The sequence below is a fragment of the Varroa jacobsoni genome, unplaced genomic scaffold, assembly GCF_002532875.2.
Source record: "Varroa jacobsoni isolate VJ856 unplaced genomic scaffold, vjacob_1.0 scaffold_1066, whole genome shotgun sequence".
NCBI classification, from domain to species: domain Eukaryota; kingdom Metazoa; phylum Arthropoda; class Arachnida; order Mesostigmata; family Varroidae; genus Varroa; species Varroa jacobsoni.
The window spans coordinates 494,624-509,911 of record NW_019213968.1 but is presented as its reverse complement, the minus strand read 5'-3'; the positions used below and the strand labels follow the sequence as shown (position 1 = coordinate 509,911).

General features: G+C 38.8%; 1 protein-coding gene across 1 annotated transcript in view; it reads right to left on the bottom strand.

Moving 5' to 3' along the window:
• Positions 1-5,621: 5,621 nt before the first annotated feature.
• LOC111266250 (ATP-dependent DNA helicase Q5) overlaps positions 5,622-15,288 on the bottom strand; it is a 68,563-nt gene continuing 58,896 nt past the window's right edge. The window contains exons 14-17 of the mRNA XM_022843575.2: positions 14,614-14,790; positions 11,931-12,436; positions 6,354-6,528; positions 5,622-6,146 (exon numbers count right to left, since the gene is read on the bottom strand). Coding sequence (XP_022699310.1) covers positions 6,054-6,146; positions 6,354-6,528; positions 11,931-12,436; positions 14,614-14,790 — 951 coding nt within the window. The 3' untranslated portion in view covers positions 5,622-6,053. The remainder of the gene's footprint in view (positions 6,147-6,353; positions 6,529-11,930; positions 12,437-14,613; positions 14,791-15,288) is intronic.

The following is a 15,288-nucleotide window of genomic DNA, read 5'->3' as shown; positions in this document are numbered from 1 at the left end:
GATTTCTGTCCAGCAGTCGTATATCCTGCAGTAGACCTCAACAGCTCGTCTGATCGACACCTTATTCTACTCTGGCTAAACTTGTAGAACAAAGTGGTTGGAGCCTCACGCTTCGAGCATCTACAGTATTAGACACTGTAAAGGATATTGCGTCAGCAGGTTTCCTTGGTTGGACTATTTTCACGAAAGAAGTCCTCATAGTATTTCCAGGGCTGGTACCTTAACGATCTGGATTGCGAGCGTTGTCAACTAATTCTAGCGTGTCGTGATCCTAAAAAGTCTTCGAGAGAGTAGATTCATAAGGCCAACGGCCAAGAAACCCTATGTGATTAACCTGTCGAGGAATTGTTTGTCGTTCTCGACGTATTTAGTGATGAACAGGGTGCACACTAGGCAGCCGCCTATCCTGGCGTAAATGTGGAGAAAGTGCGCAGACGAAATAGTTTTTTCGACGTCTTGCCTTCTTCTTAACATCTTGGACATCTTGCTATTTCGATTTCCTCTGTCGGCTACTGTTTAACTGTATAGTATATTATAGCATAGTATATTCGGATGTGCTGCTTCAATTTGTATTTCTGCCCTTAGTTTGCTTAGCTCGTATGCAAATGCATTGTTTTACTGAGCTTCTCATGCTTTCTGTTTAGCTCAGAGCACTGGTCATCGGACGTTTTCTTTGCTTCGCCGTGTCTAATTGTAATCAATTCGTTCCTCCTCAGGAAACTTTCTCACTATTATATCGGGTAATCAAATTCTGTTCTGAGATGTTTCTCTTTCTAATCCGAGCCCATAAGATCAGCCCTAGGGGCTTGCTGCTTTTCTTCTACTTACCGTATTACTGGGCTAGACGGCGTATAGCAGACTCCACGTCCGCCCAGAAATTGAAACGCATGGCCTTCATCGTCCAAAAAGACTCTGCGGACCAGAATATCTTAAGGTACGAGTCTCCATAACTGCCTGGTCAGTCGTAGGCCGTGACATATTTGCTGTTGTAACAAGTGATAATTTGATGGAGCGCAGTGGAGCTGATTTTTCTGAAAGATAGGGAATATTGAAAAGCACTAGAGAAAAATCCATCGGTACTTTAGAAGGATGCAAGATGGACACAAAAAAATCGATTCTGTCATTTGCTGAGTAAGTGAAACTTGTGTTGAATTGGTAGTAGCGATTACTTCGCTATGCTGTTTCGTGTCTCATGTCTCGGTTGATCGCAAAAGAAACTTGCTCTTTAGGAGTTCTTCTTAGAAATTCGATCTAAGCTGGTCTAAATAAGGGTACGTGAAAGTCGTGAGACATACAAACTTCGAATGCCTTAGGTCTCGCTTCACATATAGTAGGCTTTTCGCAAAATATAACGATTTTTGACTATTGCTTTGCTGTTCAAATTTTTCGTCTGCTAATGATTGAGTGTTATGCATTATCGGAAAGGTCTACTCGTCGTCATTATTCTATTAGATTCACAAGACCTCTACCCTGAGGCACTTGTAAAGAAATTAACTGGCGATACGGATGTTTCGCCGATATCAAAAGCTTGCAGAAGCAACGTTCCTCTCTAGGTGCTACGCTAGAACTTGTTTAACAGTTATGATCTTTCAAAGGTGGCCCAAGACAGTCATCGTCAAACTCGATGAACTTCGTGTATGCGTGTGTTCGAACTTTATCGCAAGTGACGTTTCTTAAATCGAAAATGCCATGCTTGAAGGTAGCGAACCACTTTTGAGTAGCATTACCAGCCCATCGAGCATCCTTCGTACGGCCACACTTATTGGGCAGCTTCCTGATCTCAGTGTGAGACGAAAAATCAGTATCCAGAAGGCTATTTCCTCTTGCTACTTTAAAGAGAGCGAACATAGCCATCTTTAGAGTCGAAGATAAAATTTTGTAACTCGAATAAAATCTCGATAACCTGCGTTGCAAAGTGAAAATAAATAAAGCTTTCCAACTGATGATTAATAAATGCCTATGTGAAATGAATATAGAAGTTAATATTAGTAGACGCAATAATAGCGCGGACCAAACAACCTATATATAAGATAGAGAAACGGCTTGAAATCTACGTGAAGCTGCTATCGAAACCAAAGGCCTGCTTCTCATAGCGCGAAGTGAGGGGACGAAATTTAAAACAATTAAAAAAAAAATAAAACTTTTTAATTATTAAAAGATCCATTCACTTTTGGAAGAGGGACAGACGGCCTAAAAATGCATTTTTTCGTAAGCCACACGAATCAGTGAGAGAACTATCGCATAAATAAAGGTTAGCACTAAAGTATTTCGGTGAGTGACCTATCGCGGCTTCAATAACACAATCTTTAAACATGAGAAAAAGTAAATACAAAAATCTAGAATGGAACTCGAACGGCTGTAATTACGAGGACCGAACGCGACAAGGTTAAAGCCCGTGAGATTCGCAATTCATTTGTGTGGCCTTAAAGTTTCGGTTACCGCGTCTATGCCCTAACTGTGCTAAGTCTGAATACTGAACGTGTATTTCTCGCAATCTCGGTAAATCAGGTCTTCCGCTTTAGATGTGCCACTATGGGCTACTTGACAGTATGCAAAACAAGGAACATAGGTTATATTCTTGCAATAAACCAGATCATCAAGCAAATAGTTTTAGGTGCATTAAGTGCGTGACTAACCTGGAGAACTATTAACAAACAGTAGGATTGATCACAGAATGAATTCTGCAATGCAGCTTGTGTAAGCTGCCATGACCTATGGGAGCAATTCACCAGTGTCAATAACGTAAGTTTTAACGTCAGAGCCGAACCGAATCAGAGATTTGAAGCGATCGACGATACGGCCATCATTCATCATCTGAATACCCTTCTCTCTAACAGTTGGGCGGTGGAAGATTTCCCTTAGGCGGAACTTGAAAATTTACTACCTACAGGCCCCCCAGTTTTCAGCAAACGCTCTATTTGAATCGTTATCGACTGTTATCGACTGTGGGGACATCAGTGCTCACTCAGTCAGTTGGGAGTATAAATTTACTTCTTACTTAAAGGTAAAACTGCACAAGATTGGGTGGCTACTTGCGGCGCTCGTAGGAGATTGGTGAAAATGCTGGAAACTACGTGGATCTGCTGCTTCATAAGGACTGAGTGCTTAGCTTGGACGGCAATTCCTACTTGAAGGTATTGGATCATATAGTGTGCCTAAACTAATTATTTAAGTAGAAACAGTCCCGTGACCCGGAGCCCTTATTAGTCACCGGCAGGCCTCATATAGGATTGATTATTCTGAATGAAATGGAAAAATAAGTATAATTAACCACTGTTGCATAGTAAATCACTAGCAAGTACTGTCCGATCAACTATTGCATTCATTATTAATAAGTGACAACATAAAAAATATATAAAGAATATATAAAAAATATAATAAAATTGCCTTATTTTACAATTATAAACAATTGATACTTCTACCTCAACCAAAAGTGAGAGGAGTAGAGCTTTCATAGTCGTTATGCCACAGTTCGAAGCTCGTCTCTAGAACCCGGCCACCGTTAGTATCGTATCAAAATCGAGTAATTCGTAGCGGTGTCTGTTATTTGCGACTGTAAATAAGTAGTTTAGAAAATATTGCACCATAGAAAATACTCCTTCGGGAGGGAATCGAATAACAAACACATGCCTTTCTATGTGAAATCACTGACATTACGGCTGTCTATAAACAAAATCGTGTCTGGACAATTCGGAGCAGTATTACAAATTTATCATATTGAATTTTCACTTCCTTTGTCCTCGCTATTAGAAGGCACACAATCTTTCCTAGATCCTTTCGTAAAATATATGCAGTAACAGAGAATACTGAAATTTACTAAAAAAGGACAACTAGACTTTTCTTGATGAACTGACCAAGGTCCTATGTTCAGAGTGTTATGTCTAGTATCGCCGTTGAGTATTACATGAAATGGCTGCCCGTCAGCATAGAACGATGTTAGTTCCAAGGTAAACCATCCTAATATCAGTAGGCAAATACAGGTAGCTGACTAAATCCTGTGGAGACCTAGTTAAAACAGTTAAATAGTATTGATTGAATAAAATGACTTAAACGAAGAGAGATACAAAACATTTACGAAAGCACGTAGACTTACCAGAAGACTTAAATATTCTTTCCTTTCGCCTCCCTTCGACTTAAGACACAGAACTGAAGCGGACTTTTACAGAGACGATTAATTAGAGCAAGTTTTAGTAAAATCTAACATGCTTTACTTATAGAAATCAGTGCTGACGAACAAAAAATCATCGGTATTCCGCGAATGGCCACTTAAAGTAACACAAAAATCGATAGGATGTAACACCGGTACCTTTGTACATCTGGAATACAAAAAGCCACTTTGCCTCGAGAAAAAGTATGAAATTAATATTTCCTAAACAAAGAAAGGATAAATTTAGCTCCTTGGCTTTTGGACCGATCTGCTTACTGAACTGCACAGATAAAGTAGCTGAGAAAATGATTGCGAATAAATTTCTAGCCGAAAACAAGACCAAGAAAATTATGTCTAGCAGCTAGTTAGATTTTCTTAAAGGGTCTGTTACGGTAGAGGCAGTAAGAGGGGTATCTGGGAAAGCCAATACAGAAAAGAAAAAAGCAAGACAGAAAAAAGGACTACGCGCATAGTGGCCTTCGCCGTCCGTAATATCACCACTACAATGTCCTGGATGATCTCTCTGATTATCTTAACAGACTACAAGAAAAAGATCCAGTTGAGCGGTATATCTGTCTCAATAATGAATTCGTAATGTACGACGGAACCACATGTCAAAAGGACACGGGAGCACTATAGGAACGGTTACCCTTAAAGCATTATATATGATGATCTATCGCAGCAAGACTCTATTAGAGATGTCTCGGCCATTCCCTTTACAAACGACCTGACAGCAACTTTCTTGGCCAAACGTAGCGCTGATAGTCAAGGTAAAATAGAAGATACCTATGAAATTGTTCGCAACTGGATCAAAGAGCACGGTGCCAGATTAGAAGTCCCTGGGAAAACCGAATCGATTATGCTCCGTGGGCAAAGTAAATGTAGCAATATCAAAGTAACTGTCGACGAACATACAATTCCCTCCCATAGACTGAATTAACTCGGTGTTAAGATCGACAGTTCGATCTCTGAAGCCGTTCATGTAAAATGCGCAATGCAGAAGTCCGAACTCATGCGAGGATTACACGGCCCATGAACGAGGCCTAAAGGGATACTATCTCCGGTTATACACTATTGCTTTTTATGCTGCACCATTATAGACGGAAGCAGTGATAAACAGGACTAACCGGCGTAGGTTGAAGCAGATCCAGGAGCAAACTACCCTGCGAATTGGGAAGGTTTTTAAAATGGCTTCTAATGAAGCTGCAATAAACATCGCTGGTTGAATTCTCTAAGAGTTACAACTTGATGAGGAAATTACTAAACAGGATGCCACTTTTAAATTTTGCCTTTGGTAATGGCTAGGAACTCATCATACACGGGGTTGACCTCATCGGAGGCCTATGCTCTTTTTCGAAAAGAAATGATGCTGATATACTATATCAACTCTTTTATTGTCAAAACTGACCGACCACAGCTCCGATATGACAAAGTTGAAGACAGCAGTGAAATACGTAAAAGTAATAAGACAATCTGATGGTGTTGTTCTTTATTTGTGTTGATTAGCGGTGTTATAAATATAAATAACTTAGGGTATAGGCAATGAGTAATTTAAATTGTGACATGATACCGATAGCTGTGCCAAGTTGGGCGCCGAGAGATGCGAGAATTGCATTTTAAATACTAAGCCCATTAGCTAGTCTTTGACATCTAGGGGAAGTATTGGACCTTAGGACCTTAAGCTGCTCTAGGTCTAATAGCACAGTGCCATTCACAGGTCAAATAAAAATTTATTTTTTTATATCAGTTTATTTTACACATAATCGACCGATGATAAGCTGCTGCGGTTTTACATTGTCGCAACTTTTACTTGTGGAATTATCTGGACTTGATTACATCATGCGTGATATTTTATGTAAAGGAAGGCATTTTCGGTAATTGAATTGGGTTTTCACAACTTCGCTTATCAAAGATACTTCAGTTTCTTAAGCTTCTTATCAATCTCTTTCTTAATAGTTGTTTTATCAAGTATTCCGCTATCGACAGCATGATCGGACACCTGGAAAACGTTCGATATTTGTTTATGACTAACATATACAAGCATTCAAGAACCTACATGCCTAAATAATGAGGTGGGTACAGTTTGATTAACTAAGGCTGTTGATCAAAGAAAGGATCTAGACTTATTTACATTACCAGTTCTTTCCTGTTTCTGTATAAGTGCTACTTTTTCAATTAAAATAGTTAAAAAGGCTATTACGCTTACTTCTTTACAAATTATTTTGAAGTCTTCTTTGGAGATCGCCCCGCGCTTGAATTCAGGGTAGAGTAGATCATTAACAAAGGAAATAGCCTTACATCGATCTTTCTTCGTGCGTTCGGAGTCGACTGATCGACGCTTAGCTGACGAAGACTCCTCACAGCTGGCAAGTCGTTTTGGTCTGCAATACAGTGCATATATTTATATCATTCGTTTTCTTCAAAATGAACTTAATAACATCGTTTTTTTGTAATCATTTGAAGTGCCAATAAATCCCTGCCACGTTTTGTTCATGCATGCCTATGCTTTTTACTCTAATTTAGACCAATCTCCTTGAGTTGAAGCTGAAAAAATTGTTTTTTTTTATACAGACCCCAACAAGCTTCACGCTTCGAAATCGCTAGAAGCCAAAGCCTAGTTAGCATGTAGCCACATATGTCGATAATATTTTGTTCAGCAATGGCTCCGTATTCAGTAATGTTGTATTCGCTCTAGTCGATATATGCAATTATGCGAGTATAGTATATATCCTTTCCATTCTTCTAAGAAACATTTCTATGTTCTTTCGTTTTCGTATCTGGAACAATAAAACGAGTTTATGGACGTTTCCTTTAAGACACGTTTTCGTAAGTATGTTTTTGACACAATATGACTGAGGATATCTGAGTTAAGACTTCATAGAAGCCGCAGTAATAAGTGGCGGACGTTACCGGAACGACGTAAATGAACACCTTATGACTAACAGCGAGCGTTAAAAGCTATCTGTTCCTAGCCCGCAACGTGGAACAAAAGAACTTCGAATTATCCTAGACAATACGCAAGCATCCTCGAGGTCATTTGTTTTTATCTCAGGCTTGACTTCTATCAACTGTACAATCTATTTACAAGGATCACAGCCCACACAAAGCCAAATTACCAATAAACAACCGGGTGTGTTTTTTTACAGTTTGCTAGTGGTAAAAATGTACTACTGGGGCTATTAAGGTAAGCTGCGCAAGTTACCATTAATTACCAAACAAAGTTGGATACTGCGTTACAGAATCTGCTTCGATTTCAATTATTCAATAATTTACAATTACTACTACTATTATTACAGAACTGGTATGATGGACAAGTTTAAGTTTAAGGATCTTTAAGTTATCATAATTTAAAGAAAATGTGCTTACGAACAAGGTAATCGTATCTACAGAATGTATCAATTTTTCTCTTCATATTTGCTATAGAGACATAGAATATTAAAATAATTCTACAGTTGGATGTGCCTAACCACGTTCAAGCCCGCGCCGAGTACTTACTTTTGAGAAGTTTACATTGCACACGATCTACTGAATATATTGTACAAAGGTTTATTGAAGGCTAATTGAAGGCTGTTGGTCTAGCGACAAAATTTCTGAAGACGCTAAGCCAGTTGTTGAGAAAAATATATACGATGCTTTTCTGAACGAATATGTCTCTTAAATAACTTTTTCTAGGCAAAATTCATTGCATTTATGCGGTGCTCGTTAGTATTTTCCAGTGCTAATGAGCCCCTACATCCTTAGACCATTTGCGTTTAGTTGGTGATTTAATTTAGTCACGAACTGTCTCTTTTATGTCCATTAGGTCGTCAAATGCAGAATGTCAGACAACCACGAATACTAGTATTTTCTGAACAACTTAAATTATAAGTTTCAGCTTATCTTGAAGTGAATTTTTTCCCTCTCTATAGATACTGACATGCACCCTTTCAATATGAGCCGAAGGATGCTCGAGAGAAGATCGACCACTTTTGCATAGTAACACTGCAATAGAACATTTGCGTGGAATAGTATTTGCCATTGACTTTTGAGCCGTTAATGTATCAAATATTAGAGATGCATGATATGTTAGTCTAAATTTAGTAAGAACGAACTTGACTGAGGAAAGAAACTTCACTATGCAAAGTTATCAATAGTAGGCCCAGCTTGTTTGATTATTCTGATCTAAAGATTGAGGGTAGTGAAGTATCGAATCTAGAAGGGATCGTTGCTTTTCTATATAAATACTAGTATTTGTGTATTCAAGTTAATTTATTTTATAATTCACTTTTACGCTACCCATGGAACTACGTAGTGCATTTTTTAGCGACCCATTGTGGAGGCTAATCCTGAGACTGTGATCAGGTCAAAACTAAGTCCATCAATTACGTCAAGTTCTCGAGTAAGTATCCTCGGTTGAAATACAAGAATATGGATCATTGTATGAGTACTAGTCAGTCTCCAGACTCTCCTAGTCGGTCTCTGAATTATCCAAGTTACTCTCTAAACTATTCTAATTAGTCTCCTGACTCTTCATCAAACTACTAGGTACTCAAAAGTACTAGGATGATTTTTTACGTGCATTTTTTGCATATTCGAAAAAAAGAGATTAAATTCTTAAAACTAGTTTTTTACTCGTTTCAAATCCTAAGGTTAATGCCCGCTTTCCGCAACTTCATTTCATGCAACGTCAATTCATTTCTAAGAACTGCATCCTTTTCCTGTATTGTCTATAAGTTCCTTTTATTTCTGTTGGCTACAATGAGACGCGGGTGCTTTCAGTATATTTGGTACACCAGCGCATTGTTGCTGATGTTCACATTCAGTCACGAAATAATGGCACATAATTAACTATATGCGGGCATATGGTTACACGGTAACGTAATCGTCGAGGTCGTTTTATTTTTTTGGTATTACCCGGAACTATCTGTAATTGATTAAGCATATAATAATGACCTTCTCTGGAATCTAATATATTATCCAGTGATATTGTTTAGCCTTCATGGTGCGTTAAGACAATACGATCATCGCATGTTTTTTTTAAACAAACTAAGAAATGCAGCGTAACAAGCACAAATATATGGTGTCTTATTTAAGCATCACCTATAAGGGAAGATGACACTATGTGGGCTAAAATTTACTAAAGGCTATCGATGAAAATAGTCGGTGTCACTGGATCTACCAGTATATGTATCACACTTTTCTATTATTTGGCTGAAATGGGGTGACTTAATTGATCTGTTTTCAATAAAATCTAAATTGAAAATATTTATGGCGTTTAGTCCCACCTATATGGACCGAAGATGGGTGATTAAAGTTGGGCCATCAATGATTTCGTGCAAAGCAACCAGTCACTCAATAGAGCTAACAGGAAAATGTCTTTCGTCTTAGAAAGGGCTGTAATTATGACTAAAAAAGCCAATGCTTTTTGATCGTCTACTGCTGACTTAGACAGGTCAGTGAAAATACGCGTACCGTTTTCCAAGGCTAACTTGATTGGACTGAAATCTGGATAACTATCGCGATTGTGTATGATTCTGGTATAAATAATTATCTGTTGTTTATTCAGATATATGATTAATGTGTGCACAATGTAGTTCCTATGTCGAACGGTACATTGTGCCAATGAAGTCGTCAAAATTTCTGTTTAAAACTGCATCGACATCTTGTTTAATACATGCTTGAAGTGCAATGCCCATATAACCCCCAAGATAATGAGATAACTTAAAGTGAGGGTTTGATAAAAAATAATCTAATTATTATTAATTGGCCTTTAAAAATGCAGCTTTAGAACAGGCGCAACTGTCATAGAAAAATCAAGTGATTAATTTGCTTCTTTGTCGTTCAAAGTTTGATAAAATGTAAGAGAATACCTAACTGTTCAAGCATCTTCGCAGCGTAGTTTTGAGAACTCAGGCGTATAACCCTTTAGCCTCCAGAATCGATTTATCGAGAAACGTGTGCATCATAAAGGGGACAAACGACTGAAGACCTATTTGGCTGCTGACACAAAACGTTAACCATACTAGTGGCTAGTGCACCACGGCTGTTCAACCAGGCTCACCCGATTGGCTCCTCAGTACTTATAATCATTTCTCGGAGATGTTTGCGTCAACAGATACGGTATCATACGCAACATGGGATGAAAGAATTTCAATAAAACGTAATATTTCCGTAACGTATAAAACGTAATATTAACGTACGGTTTTTGAAGCCTACATGACGAGACTGGTACACTCCCCACCCGGTGGACAGATGTTCCCCTGCTCGGAAAGCGTGACCCAATCGCACCGTAATCATGGGGGGGAAATGCGAAAAAAACCGTTTTTTATAAGTTGATCTTCTCTTTGGCATGCTAAATAAAAGACTGAATAGCTCCTTTGACAGAATGGCCTACGTCAGTGGAACATTGCCCGCTGGTATGCGGTGATCGTCAACTTCAAGGTAGTCTTCCAGGCCGAGGTAGGTGTTCCTATGAATGTGTTTAATCTTCCTGCATCGATTTTACACGAGAACAAACTAACTAATGACGACAAAGTAACCCAACTCTCGTTCCCTACAGAGACAACTGGCCAAGCTCGCGAGGACAACTTGAGCCTACCGTTATTTTCCATCCTGTAGAAGGACTTTTTTTGATCGAATCGGAGGGCCGAGGACATCAGTCGAAGTCATCTTGTATGCAGCTAGTTGTATACGACTTAACGATACGAAAATCTAACAAGTTCCTAAGGCACTAAGTTTTACCCGGCTCCAAATAGGAGTCACAGATTTAGGAGCTCATTGTAAATTTGATGAAGGTGTAGGTGATGTAGTTTAGAACGGGAACTAAGACGGCGGCCACTAACACCAGTTTCCGTATTTGGGGATTGCTCTTCTCCGCGCATATCTTCGAAATATGCAAGAGGGCAGTGTCGGCCGAATCGGCGCTCAAATCGCCTCCTCGCTTATCCCTCGCCATCGAACTCAGCTTGTTCGATTTCAAGGAAGCCCCAAACGCAATGCATGGTCGACGCCTTACTCGGAAATGTCTTACAGTGGAGAACGTCGAATAATTAAATCGCGTTGAAGTCTCCTTCTGCGAAAGAGCACTCGTACCGCACATATTCACCTGATGCCTGACATTTCTCTCGGCCGACTCGCCACTACTTTCCGAAGATCTATATCACGGCTTTGAGCTTTTAGAAAGGGAGGCCTTCAAAATCAGTTATAAAAACGGTGGGCGGAAATTGATGGGGACTTATTTGCATGTCGTCACTCGTTTTGCCGTGCACGGGTTCCACCAGAGACTCCGCAGAAAAGCAGGCTTCCATAAGGCTAACGATACATATATATTTTTTAGATGCAGTGGAAGCTGTGATAAATATCATGCCGCTCGTGGGCCCCTGTTACCATCTTTAAGGCATCAAACAAATAAATTAGTTTTATAAACACAAAAAGGCTCGTATAATTCATATGATGCAAAGTGTTTCGACCAGTTGTACTTATTGAGATACCTGCGCTCTGAATACAAGCAATGAAATTCGATTTACATAGTTATTAGTTGCGTATTAGTGATAATATAACATATAGTATTGACTTTTAGAAGATAGAGTTCACTATTTCAAGAAGTGCAGACTTGGAACAAGCGACCTTGTGATAGAAAAATAGACAAATTAGTTTGCTGCTTGATGATTTAACTGACGCTAAATCAAGTGCACGAGGTACTTTTTTGGTTGGAATGGCTCCACTTTTTTTTTTAATTTGTTCGTTTAAACAGTGAGCTAAAAAGAAGTTAAATACGATCACATTAAAAAGTTAACCAGCTTACCTGCTGACAATTTCTTCGATTTGTGAATCTATTCGATTTCGCTGTTCCTGCAGTAACTGCGACCCTGTTTTGAAATCCATCTTGGGGCATTTTTCGGAATACGTGTTGGCTGCAGACTGATTACCAGCTTCCTTGCTACAAACATTCTTGTTCTCTGTATTTACTTCAAAAAAGTACTTGATCACAGGTTTTGAAGTTGACTTTCTGGCGGACAATGTATCGCTTACCGGTAGTTCATTTTGCGTCACTATAACTTTTTGATCGTCTGCTTGTGGTAAACTACAGGCGGGCGTCGGTGAGGCTGTTTTTGGATTATCTCCGGAAGTACCACATTCATCGTTCGCGCCGGCGCTGGAACATTCCGCAACGCGCGCTTCAGGATCTGAAAAGACGACGACTTCTCTTGCTGCTGCTGCTGCCGCTTCATCGTGCGCCGGTGAACAGCCCATTAAAGCTGATGAGGTTGGACCATCAGCATCGCCGCTGCTATCAACAATTGGTATGACCTATTCGATAAAACACAGAAGCATGCTTTTTTAAAGCTGTTAAATTGCTAGTGCGTTTGCTTGTTTCAGTTAACAAAAGGACGACAGTTCTTAACAAGCATTTCAATGTATGGTAAGTAAGTCCTTTTAGCACACGTTTTCCAATGTTCCCCACTTTTTAGCCGTAATCTACTCCTACACTTCACCGTATCGTTACGAACACTTCAGCTAAGGACGTGTTGAATTTTTCTCTCCGGACTAATGAGATATATTTTAATGGAAAGCGTTGTGATTTTACCATGTCTTTCGGATGTATAAAGTAGCAATGGAAAGCCAACAACCGACTTAGCAAATGGCAAAACTGCACCAGTACGTCATACGACATTACTAACATGTTACTCCCGAGCCTTAGCTTTTCTTGTATAATTTAATCCTAGAACAATAGGATAATTGTAAGTATAAAGGGTTATATCAGGGAAGATATCATAGGTGGGGTAAAAAAGCTGAATAGTTACAGCAGGTTACCTCAAAGTAAGTGTGGAATACAGTGTAACGGGACGCATTACTACTAAAATAGTACTATGAGATACATCATTGCCAGCAAGGACTGTGACCAGATCTCGGCAAAATATAGCACAGCATCTACAACCTCCACAAAATAAATCACAGCGGAGCACAGCCTATACATTAGTCATGTTAGGGTCACTTTAAGAGTCAACGTGACAATAACGTAGCTGATATACTGCAGTAAATCGCACAGAGCAAAACCAACTACTGTCAACAAATAACTAGTAACTTCATTCAACGCACCCGTAACCGTTTGGTTATTCTCAATGAAAGCTGATTAAAAATCTTACCTGCCTGTGTCTCGAACTTGTTATATTTTATATTTCTACTTAATATAATTAGCATTTAGATAGCGTTGGATATTAAGTATCTAAAGTATACCGATGACCCTAAGATATAGATACGGTTCATCACATCAGCCGTATTAGTAGTTAGGCATTTGAAAACATGCTTGCCAAGGTAACTGCTACAGTCATCAGGAATTTCTGGGTTTAGGTAAGCGATTCCTAGACTCTGTGCTCAATTGATCGAATTCATCACTATTCTATTTTACACTGCCTTCAAGTACTACGCTAGGAAGTCTTTTGTTTATATCAATATATACAGATCTTTCACTGAGTGCAAGTTTAAAAAGAAAAAGTATATAAGCTTCTATCAAATTTTAGAAAGTCATTCACACCGAATGTCTCCTTGAACCTATATCTAATAACTGGAGCGGATTTTCTATATTACTACCGGGCACAATACGTTTGAAATTAATAAGCAACACTTATGCGTAGTAAATGAAGGGACGAATTCATTCTATAACTGATAATTTGATGACTGCTTTACTGCCTGACTGTGATGTACATATCCCTTAGTATAAAGAAAATATTTCTCTATTCTATAACTATATAACCAAACAATTGCTCCACCAGTTGTCAAGGGCTGTTTCCTTGAGTAACCTAATGCATAACAAAAATGGTAAAAGTTTTGGGGGGGCCTAAAAAAATAGGCCTCCTTAACCATTAGATGGTTTTATAGAATCGCTAACAGGTATGCAGTTAACTTCTGTGGAAAAACGTGTAACGATTCTTCCTATGACTTTGAGAATCCTAGGTTAAACACGAACGCTTTATGCAATTATTATTAACATGAATGTTTTTAAGACTAATCTAGGCAAGTCGGTACTATATATATATATGTAGTCTAAAGTACCACCTACATATGGTTGACGCTTGGCTTGTTTTTAATCTAATTACGGAGTGCGCTTAATTTTAATGCGTAAAATCCAAAGTGGTAGGGGATGATATTTGAAGGGCGTCAGTTGAGGCATTTCCCTATCATCCATTGTAGAACAGCGATTAATACCTAAGAAATACAAGTTTTTACCAAATCCTTGCGAAAATACGCAATGTTTTTTTTTTCGAAAATAAGGATGAATATACCTCCATCTTTTGGTGAAAAATTCGACCAATGAACAATATAATTCCCTTTTTTGCTCGACCCCTTACCTCCACAGGTCATTATACCATCTACATGCATTGACATTTAGATCTGCAATAAAAAAGACAGCTGGAGATCCATTATAGAAGTTTAGAGTACTTCCTTCTACCCGTTAGCCTAAAGAGTTGTCTGAGTTGGAAAATTACCTCGACACTCTTTTTGTCGCTCTTCATCTTCTTAGCAGCATCCTGGAATAGGTCAAAGAGCGTCTTTTTGGAAGGTTGTTTCTCCTTCATTTTGAGGTCTAAAGAATGCCGCGCTATGAGATCATCGAACAGCGCTCTATTTGAAGTTGCGTCCTTAACGTTTTTGTAGATAGTCGCCTAAAATAATTACAATTCGGTAGTTCTTTATTTGATCTCGAAAACCACAACGTTTAAAATCATTTAAGATCACAGTTATGTCCAAGCGAGTATCGGGATGGGCCGAAGGGCCTTAGATATAATGATTATACTTTTTTCTGTTTTTATCAATCATCATATATTATTTAAGTAGAGGATTTGGCATAATATATTTTAGGTCGCTATTAAAACTCGGCTGCAAAAAAACTATATTGTTTGTTGGGTAGGATAACTTTAGGCACCCTACGGACACGCCCCTAGATATAATATATCCACAAGCTAAGGTATACCGCTTAAACGATAGTTGACTGACAAATCAAGAGTTTTTGGTATAAAAAGCTCTTGATCATTGCATGCGACTCACAAGCGTCTCTGAAGTTGATCTGGGCTGCTGGTTCCTCAAAACACAATGCACATATAATAAAAACTAGCGTCTTATCTGCGCTTTATTAAAAAAAAAACATACATTGATGCAGTGTA